Consider the following 20,934-nt stretch of genomic DNA (forward strand, 5'->3'; position numbering starts at 1 on the left):
TGCAGGCATCATTTGGTGCCAGATCCTGGAGGGCAACCTGGAGGAGGCTGAGCAACAGCTGGAATTCCTGAAGGAAGTTCAGCAGTCCCTGGGGAAATCCGAGGTCAGAGGTCACCTTATTTCTCCCATTCTTTTCCTTCCGTCCCCCTGTCCAGCCCCAATTAAAACCCCAAAGAGAGCAGGGCAGCTAGGTGGCGCAGTGGATAAAAGCACTGGCCCTGGATTCAGGAGTACCTGAGTTCAAATCCAGCCTCAGACACTTGATACTTACAAGCTGTGTGACCCTGGGCAAGTCACTTAACCCCCATTGCCCTGCAAAAAAATAAAATCCCAAAGAGGCCAAACTGGAGGCCTTCCTGGAAGGCCAGGGTTGTTGGGAAAGGTCTTGGGCAGGCCCGGGTCAGACGGGCCCTGGGGGCCGTTCGGAGACCCTTTGGCTCGTGTCCTGGCCCGAGACCAGTCTGGGAAGAGCCTCAAGTGTCTGGGGCCAAGAGCTTCCTCCCCATGACAGGTCCTCACCTTCCTCCAAGCTCTTCTGGCCTCCAAGAAGCACAAGAGTGAACAGGTGGCCACAGCTCTCCTCAAGGAGGCCGCTGAGCTCCACTTCTCCAACATGCAAGGTCTACCCCTCAGTGTGGAGTACTTTGAGAAGCTCAACCCCATCTTCTTGGTGAACATCGTGAAAGAATACCTCTTCTTCTGCCCCAAGCAGGTGGGCCCCGTGTCTGCACAGAGCCCTGCCGGGGCATGGGGAACAGGGAAGGCAGACGGCCCGTCCCTGCCCCGCGGAGCTGGGGGGCATTCGGACGCTCCGCAGCCCCCTCAAGACTCAAAGGGGCTGCCCAACACAGATCCACGCTCCTGCGGGAGTTAGAAGAGGCTCCCCCGCAGCCAAGCAGGTCCTCTCTGAGCCCCAGGCCAGAGCAGGGCTGCCAGGCATCCCCCGCTGAGGTCTCAGATTCAACCCAGGGCCCTCTTAGCTTACTCTCCTTGTACTATTCCCTTCCTGTTCCTGGATATTTCAAATGCAAAAGGAAATCATGACCCTCCCACTAGTGGAACCACTGGGGCTGGGCTGGGCCAGACCCCTGCCCACCTACCTGTGGGTTCTCCCAGAAGAACCCTTGGCTTTGGTTTTCCAGAGGTCCCCAAGGAAGGCCCTGAAGGCTGCAATAGTGAGATGCTGACAGCCAGGGTCAAATTTCCTTCCAGCCCAGATCCCCAGGCCAGATCATATCTCCCCTCCTCAAACAAGCAGCAGTGATCCTGAACCCAGTGGTCAAAGTGGCCCCCGCTCTGATCGACCCGCTTTATCTCATGGCCCAGGTCAAGTACCTATCAGGTAAGCAGAGAGCCCCCGGCCATGCCGGCCAGTCAGGTGGGCAGAGAACCCTTGCATTCCCACTGACTGTGGCTTCTCCACTGGCCACAGCAAGTGCCTTCTCTGATAGGTACCCATCAAGGGTGGGTAAAACTGGAGTTTATTTTCTCATTCTTGAGAAAACTGTCAAAGTAAGTCAGGGAGGGGGCAGCTAGGTGGCACAGTGGATAAAGCACCGGCCCTGGATTCAGGAGGACCTGAGTTCAAATCCGGCCTCAGGCACTTGACACTGACTAGCTGTGTGACCCTGGGCAAGTCACTTAACCCTCATTGCCCCGCAAAACAAAACAAAACACACCAAAAAAAGTAAGTCATGGAGCTCTTGTGGAGCTGTGGTGTCCTCGGAAGGAATCTATGCTTTATCCTAGGGGTGAAGGTTTCTGAGCAGGGAGGTGACATGGTCAGACCTCTGCCTTTGGAGATTAGTGAGAGAAGATACTGCAGGTAGAGACCAACCAGGAGGCAACTGCACTAGTCTAGGCAAGAAGTGCTGGGGAGGCAACGTGAGGGGAGAAGAGAGGCCGGTGCGAGAGCTATGACAAAGGCGGCATCAGCAGTATTCAGCAGCTGCTGGAGAGAGGAGGGAAGGAAGATGCAGGACCCAGAGCTGGGGGACCTGGCAGAGTGTGACGCCCTCACGGGAAAGAGAAGTTTGGAAGGGGGTGCGGGTGGGGGAAGATGCCAAGTTCTATTTGGATAAGTGGAGCTGGAGATTCCAAGGTGGCGTCCGAGGGATGCTGGGTCTGAAGCCAGGCTCGGCGATGCTCTTCCCTAGGAGAGCTGGAGAATGCGCAGAGCACCTTACAGCGCTGCCTGGAGCTGGACCCGACCTCTGCTGATGTTCATCTCTTGATGGCCCAGATCTACCTGTCTCAGGGAAACTTCACCATGTGCTCCCACTCCTTAGAGCTGGGAGTCAGCCACAACTTCCAGGTGAGTGGGCATGCAAGGGTGGGAGCCAGGCAAGGAACAGCTGCTCTGTGCCCAAGGACAAACACATTGTTCATGCATCCACTTCCAGTCTCCCCTGGCACCCTGGGCTCTCTCATCTGGGAGGACCCAGAGAGGGGCTCTACCCTCACTTCCCCAGGGCCCCTGAACCATGGTGCTGGTCAGACTGAGGGTCTGTGCCCCTTACTCCTCTGGGAGCCCTGGGTCCTGTGGTCCCGGTTGGTTGAGTGAGGGTTGGTCCCTCAACTTCCATGGAGGCCTAAGCTTTTGGGGTGATGTTCTGTACTACTCTGCCCACCTTGTCATCTTTAAGGGCTCTGAGACAGCTGCAGCCATGGTGGGCAGGTGTGACCTCTCTTGTCAAGCAGAGCCTGGGGGACCACCTGTCAAAGGGGCTTCTTACCCTTGGGGTGTTGGTGTCATGAGCCCCTTAGACAGTCAGTCTGCTGAAACCTGTGGTCCCCTTCTCAGAATCATGTTTTTAAGTGCACAGGACTACAAAGAAAGCCAATTATACTCAAATAGAGCTATCGATATTGTTTTAAGATCTCACAGAATGCCGCCCCCCCTCAACTCCACACCTCCACCACCCCAGGCTAAGAAGCCCTCCTCTAGAAAGAAATTCCTCCCAGGGCTAGGAAGTAGGAAGCTGGACCCGGTAACCCCCAAGGTCCATTCCCCCTTGTAAGAATTACTGATTCCTCACCTGACTGCCCACATGCCTCCTGGCATCTTGCGCTTGGTGCTCAAATTCTAGGTCCCAAGTGTCTCCCAGCCATCAGCCACAAGCCCCGTCCCCACCTGCCACACCTACCTGAAAACTGGGGAGGGCCAGAAGGCCTCCTCAGACCCCTCCCAGCCCTGGCGGCTGCGAAGCCTCCTTGTCTTTGCCCCACCGCGGGCACTCGTCCCTTCCTAGGTGCGCGATCACCCGCTCTATCACTTCATCAAAGCGAGAGCCCTGAACAAGTCAGGAGATTACCCAGAAGCCATCAAGACCCTGAAGATGATCATGAAGCTTCCCACCATGAAGAAGGGGGAGAACAAGAAGACCCGTGGCTCGTGTATCCGGCCCAGCGAGCGGGTGTCCATCTTGCTAGAACTCGCGGATGCGCTGCGCCTCAATGGGGAACTGGTAAGAGCCGTGGAGCCGCCTTCTCTTGAGCTAAGTGGGCACAGACGTGAGGGCGCCGGAGCCCGGGCAGGACAGCGGCCTTGGCTCCGTCCGCTGGAGGTTCTGACAGCGCCTTGGCCCCCAGACTCCCTGTCTTCACAGCCGTAGGGACGCCCAAGCAGCGGGCTTGTCCGAGCCCCGCTGAGGCTGTGCCAGCTGCGGGGGTGACACGCAGCGGCAGCCCGGGCCAGGTGGCCAGGAGCGATGGACCTTCCCAGGAAGGAGGGGGGAACGCGAGTGTCCACGTTTTGTTACTCTAGAAGTGACTTTAATCGATTCATCAAAAATTGCTGAGAACTTTCCAGCCTCAGGAAAATACTGGCTTCCGTAGCTCAAATTAATACCGCGCTTTACAGTTTGCAAAGCGTTTCGTGTATGTTTGTATATGGGAGGCAGGCGCTGTTATTAGCCCCACTTTACAGTGGAGGAAACTGAGGCTAGTGTCTAACATTGAATTTGAACTCATCTTCCTTTTTTTTTTTTTTGCAGGGCAATGAGGGTTAAGTGACTTGCCCAGGGTCACACAGCTAGTAAGTGTCAAGTGTCTGAGGTCGGATTTGAACTCAGGTACTCCTGAATCCAAGGCCAGTGCTTTATCCACTGAACCACCTACCTGCCCCTGAACTCAGGTCTTCCTGACTCCACGCCTAGGTCTCTGTCCACTGCTGCCACCTAGTGGAAAGACTGATATTTCCGAGAGGAGTGAAAGAATTAACCCAAACTAAGATTTCCTATTATTTAGTTTTCCCTAGAAAATCAGTCACTGAACCCTGGGGCAGACTCCTAGCACAACCCTAGGCCTGCCAGGAGGGCACTGGGTCAGGAGAAAGTGCTAAGGACAGCCAGGGGACATGGGACCTTTCCATTCAATTCAAAAACCAGCACTTTTAGCACCTCCTCTAACCAAAGCCCGGAGCTGGGCACACGCCCGTCCAAAGACAATAAACCCAACAGCCCCTGCCCACCCACCGGCTGGGAGCCAGACGGACTAACTGTGTAACAGGGCGGGTCACCGAACCCTGTAGGGGCCTTGGCCCCCCAATGGAAAAGGTTGGTGCATTGGAGCAGTTGTAGGTCTCCATTAGAAGAGGGAAGTCTCTTGGGGGGCAGCTAGGTGGTGCTGTGGATAAAGCACCGGCCCTGGATTCAGGAGGACCTGAGTTCAAATTCAGCCTCAGACACTTGACACTTACTAGCTGTGTGACCCTGGGCAAGTCACTTAACCCTCAATCACACTGGAGGTCCTCCAACATGCACTCACACACTCACGCACTCACGCACACACCACTCCTCCTATGCTTTCTAATTTAAACCCGGGGTCTGTGTTCGAGTCACACACACGCGCATATACACAGCACCCTTCCCAATTTAACCCCGGGGTCTCTGTTCGCTTCCTTCTCTCAGCACGAGGCCACCAAGATCATGCAGGACGCTATTAACGAGTTCAGCGGCACGCCGGAGGAGATCCGCATCACCATCGCCAACGTGGACCTGGCTCTGAGCAAGGGGAACGTGGAGATGGCGCTCGGAATGCTGAGGAACATCACCCCCAAGCAGCCCTATTACACGGAGGCCAAGGAAAAGATGGCGAACATTTACCTCCACACGCGGAAAGACATCCGACTCTACATCGGCTGCTATCGGTAAGGCGGGAAGACTGGCGGGGAGGGCAAGGCGGAGGCGGGGAAGGGGGACGGCGTGGAGGTCTGGGGAGGCTGTGGCCTCCACACACTCTCAGCATCGACTCTGAGAAAGATCTGAGGGACACAGGCAGTAAAGGTAAAACCAATGAACCGTTGGGCAAAATCTCCCCAGGGACGCACCACCAGCACGGGCAGGTAAGGCTCCGGAGCCGGTGAGGCAGGCGGCTCTGGCTCCTGCCGGGTTACGGTCTCCAGCCCCTGAGCTGCACAGCCTGGATTGGGCAGGGAGCCTAGCCAGGTGTGTGGGGGGGGGGGTGCGAGGTAGCTTTCCTCCAGAAAGAGCTCCATTCATGCTCTTGGGGAAGAGTGCCTTGGGAAGCAGCTACAGTGGACAGAGCGCTGAGCCTAGACTCAAGAAGACCCAAGTTTAAATCACACACTTCTTAGCTGTGTGACCCTGGGCAAGTCACTTCACCTCTGTTTGCCTCAGTTTCCTCAACTGTCAAATAGGGATCAAAACAGCCCCTCCTCTCCAGGGTGGTTGTGAGGATCCAATGAGATATTTATAAAATGCTTAGCACATAGTAGGTGTTATATAGGTTATTGCTCCCTCCCCCTTCACCTGTCTTGCTTCTTCCCTGGGGGGGTGGGGATACAGTAGTGTGTTCCCAATTTCTCTGAAATGCCCCAGACTGGCCCTGAGCCACCCTTTTCCCTTTAGAGAGTGTCAGTCTGACCTCCCTCCTTCACCCCACTGGGTTACAATTTGCTCAGAAAATAGTGGTTCTTTCTAATAAGTATAACCTAACTAGCATTTCTATAGTTCCTTAAGGTGGTCAAAGTTACCCAAGTTAATATATGTTTTCTTCTTTGACCCTCACAAGCCTGTGAAAAGCAGGGAGTATTATGATCCCCATTCTAAAACCAAGGCAAACAGAGAGGGTCAGTGACATGCCCTGGGTCAGGGAGTCTGAGGTAGGATCTGAACTCAGGACTTCCTGATTCCAAATCTGTTGGTCTATCCACTGCAACATCTAGGGATGTCATCTTAAAAACAAATGTAGGGGCAGCTAGGTGTCGCAGTGGATAGAGCACTGGACCTGGAGTCAGGAGTGCCTGGGTTCAAGTCCGGCCTCAGACACTTGACACTTACTAGCTGTGTGACCCTGGGCAAGTCACTTAACCCCCATTGCCCTGCCAAAAAAAAAAATGTAGAGGGCAGCTAGGTGGTGCAGTGGATAGAGCACTGGCCCTGGAGTCAGGAGGACCTGAGTTCAAAGCCAGCCTTAGACACTTAACACTTACTAGCTGTGTGACCTTGGGCAAGTCACTTAACCCCAATTGCCTCACACACAAAAAAAATAGCTGTATGACCCTAGGCAAGTCACTTAACCTCCATTGCCCTGCAAAAACAAAAAACAAAACAAAAACAAATGTAGCAGGGCAGCTAGATGGTGCAGAGGATAGAGCACCGGCTCTGGATTCAGGAAGTTCAAATCCAGCCTCAGACACTTAACACTTACTAGTTGTGTGATCCTGGCAAGTCACTTAACCCCAATTGTCCTGCAAAACAACAACAAATGTAGGGGGTCACAAATGTGGGGCCTTTGGAAGGCATGTCCAACCCCCTCATTTTACAGATGAGGAAACTGAGGCAAGCAGAAGTTAAGTGACTTGCTAGCAAGTTTCTGAGGCTGGATTTGAATTTGGGTCTTCCTGGCTCCCGAAGGCCCAGTGTTTTCTCCCGTGTGGTGCCACTAGCAGCCTCTCGTCCCTGGAAAGCATTTGGAAACATCCTTAGAAGAATTGTCTTTTCATTTTCCTGACTTGGCAGCATGACGAGGCCCTGAGGTGGTCTTGGCACATCCTCCAGAGAGGGTCAATCCCCTGTTTGGGACCGGGGACAAAACTAGGAAGGGGGGGTGACAGGTGAAGACAATTAAGTTACAATTGATCCTGCACCTGCTGCAGTATCCTGAAAGCTCAGGGACCCCCGGCCCCCTCCCAGCCCCACAAACATCCAGGCGGCCCAGAGGAGAGCCCCCAAGACTGTCAGCTGAGCCTCGGCAGGGCCAGGAGATCGCTGAGCACAGACAGCCAGTCAGTGTGCACACACTTGGGAAGCCCCTTCTCTGGCCAGGCACAGTACTGGCTGCCGGGTGGAGACTGGAACCAGGATGGGCTCCCCAGCTTCTTTCCCCAGCCGGCCCGGCCTTCTTCCCCAAGCCGGCCAGTTCTAGGACCACGGAGCTGGGACAGAGACCTTGGTCTTCTAACTGGAGACAGAGAAGTGTCTGACTCTGCCCATTACCACTGTCGCCCGAGGGAGATGTAGGGAGCTGGAGACCTCTTCCAGAGGTCTCAGCATGTGCCCGGGAAATTGGGCTCGGGCTAACTAGCGAACTGGAGAATTCTCTGACCTCTCAAGAATTAAGGGTAAGAAGGGGTGAAGCTAAGACCTGTGCTTTCATTGGCTTGGGGAACGCCCCGGGGAGAAATGCCCTCCACCTGTGTAAATAGGGACCTCTCTGCCCCTGATTGTCTTAGAGTAGGGGGAACTCCTCGACAGCATCTGGAAAAGCCTTGGGACCCTGTGTGAGAACAGGGCTTTTAAATGCATGAAATAAAATACATTGAATTACAAAGGAAGCCAATTATAATGAAATATAGTCTTCAAAATACTAAAAAAAAAAATGGAAGGTTCCCAGAACCCAGGTAAAGAGCCCCTTCCTCCTTGTCTTAGAGAGCTTCCCGCAGCCTCATTCGTACAGGGTCCCCCGCTAAGGTGGGACTCAGTATCTCACTCTCTAACCACTAGGCAACACTCCCTCTGTAGAGGATACAAAACAACAACTTGGCTAGAGATTTTCAGTGTCGTCAGTTCCAGATTCTCCAGAACTCCCAGGCCTCATCCTGCTGGTAGCTACAAAGTCCCATGGTGCCGGCTGCCCTTCCCTTGACTCTCCTGTCCTTGGGACAGAAGCCTGGCTGCCTTGAATTCCCCTGCCCACTCCTGTCCCTCCCACTGACTGTGCAGACCTAGCCAGAAGCTCGGGCCCTTCTGAGATGTGGTGGTGGCAGAGTCAAGAGGTGATGGAGGGCTCAAGGGGTCTGGCCACCCACCCTCCTCCTTCTTCACAGCCTTATCCAGGCTCCCCTCCCCACAGACCACCCCCACCCCCCAGGAGAAGTCTAAGCTACTCCCCCCCCTCCCTGCCTAGATCTCCGGGAAACCAAGGATCACTGCTCATCACCAGAAAGGGCAGCTTTCTCAGACCCGAATGAATGAATGAAAGAAAGAATGAATGAATGGAAGAATGAATGAATGAATGAATGAATGAATGAATGAATGAATGAATGAATGAATGAATGAATGAATGAATGAATGAATGAATGAATGAATGTGCTAGGGATCCTGATACAAATACAGTAAGAATCCAGTGTTAGGAAAGCTCCGCAGACTGAGCCCGGTAGGATTTCTCCTGAGTTCTGGCTCTGGCGTTTTCTGTGCTCATTACACAAGTCTTAGGGGTGAGCCTGGTGTCTCTGATGCGGCCGCTTAGACAACATGATGGTTGGCCAACCCTTGATTGCTCTGGGTCTCTGTTCCTCATCTGTCAAATGGGAATAACACGCCCTTAGCCGCTCACAGGTGCAGCGCAGCTCGCGTGGCTGGTTTCTTCCGTTCCCTGGACCTGTTTTCTCATCTGTAAAATAGCGCTGCTGAATCCGGTGCTGGAGAAGGTTCCTCCGTCCAGCTCCCGCACTCCATGTCTCTGCGGCAGAGGCTGGGAGGCTCGGGGGTCTCTTCCCACCTCCTCATCCTCCTCTGTTTCTTTGGCAGGGAACTCTGTGAACACTTGCCTGGCCCTCACACCAGTCTCCTCCTGGGCGATGCCTTCATGAATATTCAGGAGGTGAGCGCTTCCCCGGGGGACCCTGGCCCACGCCGGGGCCACAGAATCTCTTGCTTGTCGTTGGAGGGGAGGCCAGGGCTGCAGGAAACATTCGTTTCTGTGCACCCTTCCCTGACAGCCAGAGAAGGCGCTGGAGGTGTACGACGAAGCTTACCGCAAGAATCCTCACGATGCCTCCCTGGTCAGCCGGATTGGGCAGGCGTATGTGAAAACTCATCAGTATAACAAGGTCAGCAGTGGCAGGGCCTCCTTGCGTGGGGAGCCTTGCACGCAGTCCCTTCGCCTCCACCTGGTCGCGTGTTGATCTGGGGAAGCAAATGTGCCGGGTGGAAGGGATCTGGGAGCCCCCGCCCCCACCCCCCAGCCCCCAGCCAGGCTTGCAAGGCTCTTCAGGAGACTTGGAGCCACAGAAAGGGGAGAAGCCTCCCTCCGGCCCAAGACTGCTGCCATCCACCCCACCACCACCCAGGAGACTTCAGGACTTCATCCCCCAGTCACGCTTAGCGGGGGGCACTGGGATGGGCAAGGGGATCCCTTGCTCAGGGGGGACAGGACGCCTTCTGGGGGGAGGGGTCTGGAGGAGAGGAGAGAAAGATGCTGGAGTGGGGCTCCAATGGGTCCCCCAAGAACTGTGGCCTCAAGCAGAGAACCCTCAGGGCCGGCAAGGGCCCTTCTTTTCTGTAACAGGCTCATCCCAATGCCCAAGCCACCGAGGAGGAGAGGAAACAGCCAAGCCCTCTCTTGGTGCTGCTTCTGGCTGAGCCACTGAGACCTTGTGTCTCTTCCTCAAGGCCATCAATTACTACGAAGCTGCTCAGAAGATAAGCGGTCAGGACTTCCTGTGCTGCGACCTCGCGGAGCTGCTTCTGAAGCTCAAGAAATACAACAAGGCAGAGAAAGTGCTGAAGCAGACCCTGGACCACGACTTCGGTACCTGCCCCTTGGAGGGTTTCCCGGCAACTCTGTTCCGCCACCTCATCTCCCTCAGCTGTTGGGGGAGGGGGAAGGGGGGGAGAGGAATCGGAGGGATCTCGGCTTCTGTGGGTGGCCGCGAGGGCCGAGGGCAGCTGGTGCGCATGCGCTGAGAGGCTGTGCCCCGCCCCCGACGGAGAAGGAGGGGCGGGGGGAAGGGTCTGTGAGCTTTCACCCGAGCGACCGCGGGGTACTCAGTAAGACACTTCTTTGTGTTCTAGTTAATGACATCCCTTCCATGATGAATGACGTCAAGTGCTTGCTTTTACTAGCTAAAGTGTACAAGAATCACAAAAATGAAGAGGTGATGGAGACTTTGAACAAGGTAGTGAGGGTGTAGACACAGCTCTATTCCGTGCCTCACAAAGTGGGGATGGAAGGGAGGGGGAACAGATCGATGCCAGAGGCAGCATGTTACCGGGGGTCAGGAAAAATCCTACACTTATTTAGCTGTGTGACCCTGGACAAGTCACTCGACCTCTCTGTTACCATTCTCCTCCTCTACAGATTGGGAACAGAGGTGGCCCCTCCCTCACAGGGTTGTTGTGACAAGTAAATGCAGGGCAGCTGGGTGGCGCAGTGGATAAAGCAGCGGCCCTGGAGTCAGGAGGACCTGAGTTCAAATGCAGCCTCAGACACTTGACACTTACTAGCTGTGTGACCCTGGGCAAGTCACTTAACCCCACTTGCCTCACCAAAAAAAAAAAAAAAAGAAGTAAATGTGAGGGTGTCTGCCAAGTGCTTTGTGGACCTGAGTTAGAGAGATGTCACCTTTTGTTAGGGTTACTGCTGGCACTGGCCACTGCTCCGCCGGCCCGCCTTAGAGATGGTCAGTGCCCGTCCCTACCGCCCTGCAGGCCTTGGATATCCAGTCGAGAATACTGAAGCGGGTGCCCTTGGAACAACCGGAGGTGCTTCCTTCCCAGAAGCAGCTGGCTGCCTCCATCTGTGCCCAGTTTGGGGAGCAGCACCTCGCGGAGAGGGACTACATGAAGGCTGTCAAGGCCTATAAGGATGCCCTGTCCTACTCCCCGATAGACAACAAGGTAAGGGCCGCCTCCCGAGCCAGCCCAGGCCCCGCCATGGCCTCTGCCAAGAACTCCGCAGCCGGGAGAGGCTGTTACTTCTGCTCCAGCCAGTCCTCATTGGCTCCTTGGCAGCCTTCCAAGAAGGGCCTTCAATAGAAAGGTGGTGTTTGTGATGCCTGTTTTCCTTGTAATTCTAGACTGAATTCTTGTGTAGGAAAAATGCCCTGTGAATGTGACTGGACGAGCCAATCAGAGCCTTCCCCAGGAATCCTTGGGAGGCCTTTCCCCGGTTACCCCCGGCCACTCACGCCTCCCCCTCTCAGATTACCTTCCATTCTCTCTGTGTGTGTCTTGGAGGCTGTACCTAGTTATTCACATCAGAATGTCAGTCTAGACTTATTAAGCACCTACTATGTGCCAGGCACCAATGTGACCTCCCTGGGAATACAGATCCAGAAAAGACAGTCCCTGCCCTCAAGAGCTTGCATCCAGTGAGGGGACCCAACACCCAAAAGGGAGCGGAAGTGGGGAGGAGCAGGAAGAAGGCGATGGAGAAGTCCCAGGACATCCTACCATGCACTGGGTGGGAAATGAAGAGACAGCTGGCCTGGGCTCCCTCCTTCAGTGGAGGTTTGGAGTTGATGGTTCTCCCGTCCAGCCAGAGGGGCAGAGAGGGGAAAGTGACCATGGGCATCCCAGCCAGCTGAGGGAAATGCACGTGAACAGCCTGAGGGCTTTTTCTGGATCTTGGTGCCACCCACAGTAAAGCACTTCACAAATGCTTATTGACTGACCTGAGTGACTGATTTGATTTGATTGTTTTAATGACTCATTTTTAAAAGCCAACTTAACTCCATTCAACAAGCATTTTTCAAGGCTGAAAGTATGGACACACCTAAGTAAAGCCAAGGTCACTTCAGGAAGGGGAGAGCATTCACAGCTGGGGACTTCAGGGAAGGCTTCCTGTAGGAGGTGGCCTCTCCTTAGAGCCTTGAAGGGGAAGTGAAAGGCATTTTAGGCATAGGAGAGACCACCCACCCAATCGTGGGGAATCGAAAGGAGGAATAATAACATGAAGTCAGGTTGGAAAAGTCCATGGGAGCTAGACTGGACCAGGCAATAGGGAGCTGTGAATTGTCAGCAGGGCAGTGATTGACCGCTGTGTGGAGGCTGGATTGGAGGGGAAGAGCTTGGGAGGAAGGAGACTAATTAGGAATCAATTGCAGTAATCTGGGTCACATCTGGATCCACAAGAGTCACCTCCCCGGAAATGGCCTTTGAAAGAGAGGAGAGAGAAAGGCAGAGACCCAGAGGCCAGTTCTGAGGAGGGAACGCCCTGGGATTGGCCTCCCCACAGTCTATCACAGCAACCCTGTAAAAGTATAAATATTCCTGTCCCCATCTTACAGATGAGCACGTGGAGGTTCAGGGGGCTTAAGTGACCAGCGTGGAGTCACCCAGCTGGTAAATCTTAGTGGCACAGATCCAGGCATGGAAGGAGCCATAGCGGTTGTGGAGACTAACACTCATTTTGCAGCTGAGAAACTGAGGCCCCCAGAGCTCCAAGCGTCCCCGCCTGGGGAGCAGATGAGGAGAATGTCCCAGATGAGCCTCTCCCTTGCCCGATGCAGGTGCAGGCATCCTGGTGGGCACTGGCCTGTGGGGGGCGCTGCCTTCCTCCAGGGTCGTCCTTGTCTCGCCAGGTGACACTGGAGCTGGCGCAGCTATACCTGACCCAAGGAGACCTGGACGCCTGTGAGAATCACTGTGCCATCCTCCTGCAGAGTGACCAGAGTCACGAGACGGCCTGCGTGGTAAGGGCCTTAGCTGCCCCGCCCACGGACTACCCGGAAGCAGGGGCTGCTCAAAGGCTTTCTCAGCTGCCCAGGCGTTTTAAGAAGTATATCCCAGGGCAGCTAGGTGGCGCAGTGGATAAAGCAGCGGCCCTGGAGTCAGGAGGACCTGAGTTCAAATCTGGCCTCAGACACTTGACACTTACTAGCTGTGTGACCCTGGGCAAGTCACTTAACCCCCATTGCCCCGCAAAAAAAAAAAAAAAAAAAAAAAAAGACGTATATCCCAGAAGGCCCCTCCTGCTGGTGCTCCCAGCACACAGAGGCCACCCACGGGGCCCCACAGCCTTCCCCTCTTGGTCCAGATGGGAGGCGTGCCCAGCACCGGGCCCTGGGCCGAGAGAAGGGGTGTGCCCCTTGCCCAGGAGGACTGAGGTGAACAAGCCACAGCCCGGAGAGCTAGAGCGGACTGCCGGCCAAAGCCCCAAGCGCTGGCTGACCTCCCTTAGAGGGACGGGTCAGTGAGCCTCTGAATGAACGGAACCACAGCCAGTGCAGAGACCTCGTGTCAGGCCCATCTCACAATTACTAACCAGCCCCCCAGTCCTCGGGCCTGCCCTGGCCCCTGCCCCTGCCCAGCCTCCGTGGAGGGAGAAGCCATGAGGCAGAGCCTGGATCCCCAGGCCTGGCCTCGCTGGGAACTGACCATGATCATTTCATCATGATCATGGGAAGGAGGCTGGGGGCCAGGGAGAGCTCATCCTCCAGCTGCTCTCGGAGGGGCCAGGTCATTGAAGACCAGAGCGATGGGGAAGAAGATGGAGGGAGGAAGGCCAAGGCCTCCGCTGGAGGCAGCTGCAGGGAGGGAGGGAGGGAGGGAGGGAGGCCAAGGCCTCTGCTGGAGGCAGCTGCAGGGAGGGAGGGAGGGAGGCCAAGGCCTCTGCTGGAGGCAGCTCCAGGGAAGGAGGGAGGGAGGGAGGGAGGCCAAGGCCTCTGCTGGAGGCAGCTGCAGGGAAGGAGGGAGGGAGGGAGGGAGGGAGGCCAAGGCCTCCACTGGAAGCAGCTGCAGGGAGGGAGGGAGGCCGCCAGCAGGGCCACCTCCGGCCAGAGCGCCACCAGGCCCGCGTTCTTCTCTTCTGGCCCTCGGTTCCCAGAGGGGCCCCCACAGCTGAGGGCTGAGAGGCCTCCGTTCTCTCGTAGATGATGGCCGACCTGATGTTCAGGAAGCAGAAATATGAAGCTGCCATCAGTCTGTACCGCCAAGTCCTCGAAAAGGCGCCAGGTACCGAAGCAGCCTCTTGCTTGCCGAGTCCCTTCTTCCACCTGGCCCAGGGCGCTAGTCCTGGACCCTCGGGGGCCTCTGTTTCCCTTTGTAAAACAGGGATCCAAATTCCTCGGCTGCCTACCCAGGAGCTGAGGATCAAACCGCCGAGGGAAGCCCCAGAGCAGGTGGATGGGGAGAATCCCCAGGAGTCCAGGTCCCCAGTACCCCCTTCTCAGATCTGTGAAGGGCTGCCCTATGGAACAGGGGTCAGACACACCCGCCTGACTTTAGAGGGCACGGCACCTTTGGCAAAAGTGGGGGAAGCACCAGAGGAGCAGACGTGGGCTCCATCGGAGGAAGGCTTCCTCACAGGTAGCGCTCTCTAGAAATGAAGCAAGCTTCCTTGGGAGGTGGGGAGTTCTCGGGATGCACCCCAGGGTTCATCCTCAGCCATCTTCTTTCTGTTGGCAACAAAGAGAAACAACTCAGAAGATGGGAAAGGACGTTGGACTTGGGGCCAGGAGAGACCTGGATTCAAGTCTAGCCTCTGAAACAGACTAGTCGTGTGCCCTTTGGAGAGCCATTTAACTGAGGTCCTTGTGCCTCAGTTTCCCCATCTGTCAGCATGCCTCCCTGCTCTAGACCGATGCTTTGGAACAGACTTCATTTGCTCTTTGGCTCACAGAGTTGTTACTTCTCTGTCCTCGGCCCCAGATCCATGGATCCGACCTCAGTTTTTCTCCTACACTCTCATCTTGCATCTCCAGCCAGCTCCCAGGAATCTCCACCCCAGATGTCCCATCAACACTTCAGATTTACCACAGCCAAAACTTAACTCACCCCATTCCTCATCCTCCCTGCTTCTCTCATGAAGACATAGGAGGAATAGGTTTGGGGAGAGATAGAATGAGCTCAGTGTTAGATGTGTTCTCTGAGAGACACCGGCTAGACATCTGGGTGGAGAGAGTCATCAGGTAGCTGGTGATGGGACTGGAGCTCAGCTGAGAGACTGGGGCTCAGTGCTGAGCTTCGGGTGGTCTTGGGGGTCTCTGATTATAGGGAGACCCATCTGTCTTGAGAATTAGACTGTGGGGGCAACTAGGTGGCGCAGTGGATGGAGCACCGGCCCTGGATTCAGGAGGACCTGAGTTCAAATCTGGCCTCAGACACTTGACACTTACTAGCTGTGTGACGCTGGGCAAGTCACTTAACCCTATTGCCCCCTAAAAAAAAAAAAAGAAAGGATCCCTTCCCAAGCCCCTCCCCCTCAGGCAGGCTCTTCTCCGTGGGGGTCTCCGATCGGGAGGCCTGGGGACAGAAGCAGGATTCTGAGAAGCCTTCCCAGGATGGGCTTCACCAGGCCGAGAAATAGTGGAAAAGGCAGGGCCTGGGCTTCCACCCCTGCAGGAAAAGCCATGTTTACAATAGGGTTTCTACAGCAAAGTGGGCTTGGGGGGCTGGCTATTGGCCCTGGGGCAGCTGCCCTTCGGCTATTCCTGCTAATAATCTATCTGAGCTTGAAAGTCATTTGCTGCCCCTTCCTGGGGGCTGGAGGGAGACGGTCCTTCCCTCCCTCCCCCGTCCTGAGATCACCCCCAAGACTTAGAGCCAGAGGTGCCCTCGGGTCCTCTGGTCCACCCCTCCATTTCACAGATAAGGAAACGGCAACAAGTGGTTGGCCCAAATTGTCCTGGGCAGTAAGACCCAGAATTTGAACCCAGAGCTTCTGACTCCAGATGCAGGCCTCTTTCCACTGTACCAGGCCCTCGGCAGGGGGACACCTGAAGCTTTGCCCCACTTAGGCCTCCCCTTCCCCAGGCCCCCCGCCCGACACTAAGTGTAGGCCAGGGTGACTCTGCCCTTTTTGTTTCTTCTCTAAGACAATTTTTCAGTGTTGAACAAACTGATCGACCTGCTGAGACGGAGCGGGAAGCTCGAGGATGCTCCGGCCTTCTTTGAACTTTCCAAGCAAGTGTCCAGTCGGATCCCCTTGGAGCCGGGGTTTAACTATTGCAAAGGCATTTATTGTTGGTACGTTTCCAGGGGGGCAGGACATAGTCTCCAAGCAGCCTCTGGCCTCCCCCTGGCGCCCCCCCAGCCCCTACCCCCACCCCCTTGACAGGCTCTCTGCCCAGGTTCTTCCCGGCCGCGCAGCGGCTGCCCCATCCTTGGACAATGCCAACGGCTTCTTCCGCCCCTCCAGGCTGAGCCTGAGCCTGTGGCAGGCTGGGGGTCTGGGGCAGGAGCAGGGGTGGTTAGCCACTCCTTGCCCCAGCCCGAATGGCTTTCAATCCAGGCCCTCGCTCTGCATCCAGCCCAGACCCCTGGGGCATCGCTGAGCCCTGGCTCACTTTTCTTCTGATGCCTCCTGGGCCCAGTTTCTCTCCTCAGTGGTTCGGGCTCCGCCTGAGCTGGCCCGAGCCCCAGGCCCGCGTCGTCACCCTCCCTTCATGGTCCAGCAGGACCTGTCGGTGCCCCTCCTGTGCGCCAGATGCCAAGGCCACAGGCCGTGGTCCCCAGAGCCATAACCCTTCACAGTGTGAGAACACGCACCTTGACCTCCCAGGATCCCAGTTCTGTCCCTGGCTTGGGCCACCTGCACTGCCCGGGGGCCTTAGAAGGGGAAGGGGCCGAGCGGAATGTTCCCTAGACACCCTCCCAGCTCTGTACCCAGAAGCTCGCCATCTGGCCATCTTCAGAACTTAAAAGCCCTTTCCTTGTGACAACCTCGGAGGGCGGTTACCTCAATAGGGGTAGGGGGCATTTTATCAAAAGGAGTCATGCCCAGCTAAGGGCGCCCCCTCAGCCAGTGCCGGCTGGCACTGCCCTCCCTGGGAGCCCTGAGAAGTCACTCGGCCAGGATGTGCCAGAAGGGCAAACTGAGGCTGGCACGTGCTGCCCGGGGGGTGAAATCCAGCATCAAAGTGGACCTTGTGTTGAGCCGTCACTGTGTACATTTGTGATGACCGCGGCACCACAGGGGATTGCCGGGGGTGACTTGGGCTGCACTGAGCAGCACTGGGGGGAACTGGGGGGTGCCAGCAATCCTGGATCATTAAGCCCTGCGTGGTGACACCCTGCCCTGCCCTTCTCCCTCCCTCCCTCCCTCCCCCAGGCACGTGGGGCAGCCCAATGAAGCCCTGAAGTACCTCAACAAGGCCCGCAAGGACAGCGACTGGGGTCAGAACGCCACCTACAACATGGTTCAGATCTGCCTCAACCCGGACAACGAGATCATGGGTGGAGAGGCGCTGGAGACTCTCACCATTGAGAACAGGTAACCGGAGGTCCCAGCCTGAGAAGGGAGCCCCTGGGGCCCAGCCAGGAGGGGATCTCCTCCCCCCTAGCCCATTAGGGGACCCCCCCGACCAGACCAGGAGGGAAGCCCCAGGGCCCCCAGACCAGCAGGACCCCCCCACCAGACCAGGAGGGGAGCCCCAGGGCCCCCAGACCAGCAGGGCCCCCCCAACCAGACCAGGAGGGGAGCCCCAGGGCCCCCAGACCAGCAGGGGCCCCCTACCAGACCAGGAGGGGAAGCCCCCAGACCAGGAGGGAAGCCCCAGGGCCCCCAGCCCAGCTGGAAAGCCCCCTCTCCAGCCCAGCTGGCCCCTGACCATAGGCCCCTGGGCGGCCCTGGCCCACCATCATGACTTCTCTCTCCAGCAGTTCCACAGAGAAGAAGGAGTCGGAGCAGCACGGGGTGCGCACCGCGGAGAAGCTCTTACGGGAATTCTACCCCCACAACAAAGAGGGGCAGGACCAGCTGAAAATGCTGCAGAGCTATTGTCTCCTGGCCACCAAGGAGAAGGCCAATGTGGAGACAGCCCTCGGAGCCTTCCTGGAGATGGCACAGATGGAGGTGAGTGCGGGCAGGGCCAAGGTCACGGCCATGCCCTGAGCTGTCCTTGGGTTAGGGCTGAGCCCTTGGCAGGGAGGGGTCCACACCCTGAGGGCCCTGAGGGAGGCCATGGAGTTACTTGGGGAGCTGTCCCCTTCATGAGAGCCCGGGCCTGGGGCCCAGAGGGCCCACATTCTGAGGGGAGGGGAGGGTGCAGGCTGGGGCCTTGCCCAGGGAGGGGCCTGGGCTGGGAGTGAGCACGGGACTGGGCAGGCTCCATGTCCTCCCTCGAGGGGCTGCACCCTCCCTCTGAGGCACAGGAAGCCGGGCGTGTGTCCCAAGTCCCAGGTTCTCGGGGCCAGGACAGGTGGCATGGGGCCCTCGGGGACTGTTTCTTCCAGAAAGAGAGTGTCCCGGCCCTGCTGGCCATGGCGCAGGCCTACATGATCCTGAGGCAGATCCCCAAGGCCCGCACTCAGCTCAAAAGGCTGGCCAAGGTCCCCTGGGCCCTGGCCGATGCCGAGGACCTGGAGAAGAGCTGGATCCTCCTGGCCGACATCTACTGTCAAAGCGGCAAGTTCGACATCGCCTCCGAGCTCCTCCGCCGCTGCGTTCAGTACAACAAGGTGGGCTGGGCTGCCTGGAGAGGGGGGGCAGGCCTGCCACGCCCACCGGGGCTTCCCCAGGACACCAGGGTCACTGGCTCTGACCCGGGATCTCACTGACAGAGGGAAACCCCTGCACCAACACAGCTTAGAACCCAGAGAGCTCGAGTGATTTTCCCAGGGTCACACGACCAGTCCAAGTCAGAGAAGGGACTGAAACCCAGGTCAGCCCTCCATTCATGGCAACACACTGTCGGCCTTTAAAGTCGGGGGCTTGGGAGTCCCCCCATCCACGTGCACCCCCATCTCCTCTCTCATTTTATCCAAATCACAAGTCTGCAAAAAGTCAGGCATCACTTTATAGATGAGGAAACAGAGGGCCAAAGAGAAGTGTGACTTACCCAAGGCCCTACAGCTGGGTAGGGTCAGAACAAGGAGCCTCCTGGGAGAACACAGGACTGAGAGGAGGCCCGGGTTCCAGTTCCAGCCTGACTGTGGCTCACCGGCCCCGGCTTCTGCCTTTGTTCCCAGTGCCAACCCAGGGTCCTAGGGCCAGTCATTCCCTTCCCCTGGCCCCTTCTGGGAGCCGGCTCGGGCCAACTGTAACGGCCTCTCTTTGCAGTCATGCTGTAAAGCCTATGAGTACATGGGCCTCATCATGGAGAAGGAGCAGTCCTACAAGGACGCAGCCAGTAACTACGAGCTAGCCTGGAAGTACAGCAACCGGGCCAACCCTTCCATTGGTGAGCCGCCCCCTAAGGAGCTGAGTGCTGTGGGAGGGCGCGCCAAGGGGGCCAGGAGAAGTCTGAGCAGCCAAGGGCTTTCTCCATCCAAGAAGCCTGGCTGAGCTGGGCTGGCCTGGGCCATCCCATGAGCCATCCAAAGCCCAGAATGGGATGGGGGAGACTGGGAACACTTCCTGGTGATGAGCAATCACTTGCACTTTCTGCTCCAGGTTTCAAGCTCGCTTTCAACTACCTGAAAGACAAAAGATTTGTGGAAGCCATCGAGGTTTGCCACAGTGTAAGCTGCCTCTTTGACCTAAGACCAGTTCCTGCCCTTGGTCCAGTGGGCAAGCCCCCACTGATGGCAGCTTCCTCTCCCTTGGTCCCTAGGTCCTGAAGGAACACCCCAGCTACCCAAAGATCAGAGAAGACATTCTGGAAAAGGCCCAGGGCTCCCTGCGACCCTAGAGCTGGGGCTGGGGCTGGGCGCTGGGTACCAGCAGGAAGCACTGAAATGGCAACCGTAGACTCTTCCTGCTGGACAGGGCCCAGCCTAGACAAAGGTGGGGGCTGGGGTCTACAGAGGCCTTGTGGGCAGGAGAAAGACAGGGCCTTCCCCCATAAGGCTGCTCAGGGGCACCTGCACCATTAGAATTTTAAATTTCGAAGACCACGTGATCTTTCTCATTCTATACTCGGCCCACTTGTTGGTTTTAGGGTTTTTATAGCAAAATACGGGCATAATGACCACTAGGTTAAAAAAAAAAGAATTGGTCACTAGGAGATCTAGACATTTTTTTGGAGATCACAGGATTAAGAGTGAGGAAACCTGACTCTGTAACCTGGAGCCTGAGGTGCCTTTCTGTTCAAAGGCGTCAGTTTACCCATCTATAAAAAAAATTTTAAAAGGGAGGGGAGGAGGGGGGCAGCTAGGTGGCACAGTGGATAAAGCACCAGCCCTGGATTCAGGAGGACCTGAGTTCAAATCCAGCCTCAGACACTTGACACTTACTAGCTGTGTGACCCTGGGCAAGTCACTTAACCCTCATTGCCCTGCCCACAAAAAAAAAAATAAAAAAAAAAGGGGAGGGGAAGAGATGTTGGACTAGATGATCCCCTGAGGTCCCCTCACAGGCTAAGATTCAAAACTTCAGAGTTTCGTGTCATTTTTCCCAAAGGCATTCAATCCATAATGTGGTCACAAGGTCAAAGAGGTTGGGGGGCAGGGAGCCCTTAGGGGTCATCTGGTTCAACACCCTCCTTTTTCATCTGAGGAAAGCAGAGGCTGGAGTGGTTTGAGCCATCTACCCAAGGTCACCCCAAGAGAAGTGAGAGAGGCAGGATCCACACCCAGAGCCTCCATCAAATTCTTTGTCTCTGATGTCCAGAACATCCCCAGAGTGTGACAGAGAAAGTGTAACCCAGGCTTCCCCTGGTCTAAAGTGCCCCCTGCTCAGTCCATACTGGTACCTCCTCCTTGAGCATCAGTCCTCTCATCCCTTCCCCCCCTGCAATGGAGGAGGGAGAAGAAGGATGGTAGCAGGCTCAGGGTGGTTTGTCAGACCCAGAATTCACCTCAGCCAAGTGGGATTCAAGGACTGAGAATCAGCTGAAAGAAGGGGGTTTTATCTGAGGTGGGGAGG

The 20,934-nt window shown here is 56.4% G+C and overlaps 1 protein-coding gene across 2 annotated transcripts in view; it reads left to right on the top strand.

Moving 5' to 3' along the window:
- TTC21A (tetratricopeptide repeat domain 21A) overlaps nt 1–20,181 on the top strand; it is a 40,999-nt gene extending 20,818 nt beyond the window's left edge. The window contains exons 10-29 of one of the 2 annotated variants that reach the window (XM_043977947.1): nt 6–103; nt 512–712; nt 1,213–1,342; nt 2,157–2,314; nt 3,252–3,467; nt 4,911–5,149; nt 8,994–9,066; nt 9,185–9,295; nt 9,858–9,996; nt 10,260–10,363; nt 10,896–11,084; nt 12,770–12,880; nt 14,060–14,141; nt 16,004–16,154; nt 17,239–17,400; nt 17,787–17,982; nt 18,363–18,587; nt 19,189–19,309; nt 19,522–19,589; nt 19,682–20,181. In XM_043977947.1, the coding sequence (XP_043833882.1) occupies nt 6–103; nt 512–712; nt 1,213–1,342; nt 2,157–2,314; nt 3,252–3,467; nt 4,911–5,149; nt 8,994–9,066; nt 9,185–9,295; nt 9,858–9,996; nt 10,260–10,363; nt 10,896–11,084; nt 12,770–12,880; nt 14,060–14,141; nt 16,004–16,154; nt 17,239–17,400; nt 17,787–17,982; nt 18,363–18,587; nt 19,189–19,309; nt 19,522–19,589; nt 19,682–19,759 (2,852 nt within the window). In that variant the 3' untranslated portion in view covers nt 19,760–20,181. The remainder of the gene's footprint in view (nt 1–5; nt 104–511; nt 713–1,212; nt 1,343–2,156; nt 2,315–3,251; nt 3,468–4,910; nt 5,150–8,993; nt 9,067–9,184; nt 9,296–9,857; nt 9,997–10,259; nt 10,364–10,895; nt 11,085–12,769; nt 12,881–14,059; nt 14,142–16,003; nt 16,155–17,238; nt 17,401–17,786; nt 17,983–18,362; nt 18,588–19,188; nt 19,310–19,521; nt 19,590–19,681) is intronic. The other variant, XM_043977938.1, reaches the window with a different exon arrangement.
- Nucleotides 20,182–20,934: the final 753 nt, after the last annotated feature.

The sequence above is a fragment of the Dromiciops gliroides genome, chromosome 1 (genome assembly GCF_019393635.1).
Source record: "Dromiciops gliroides isolate mDroGli1 chromosome 1, mDroGli1.pri, whole genome shotgun sequence".
Classification (NCBI taxonomy): domain Eukaryota; kingdom Metazoa; phylum Chordata; class Mammalia; order Microbiotheria; family Microbiotheriidae; genus Dromiciops; species Dromiciops gliroides.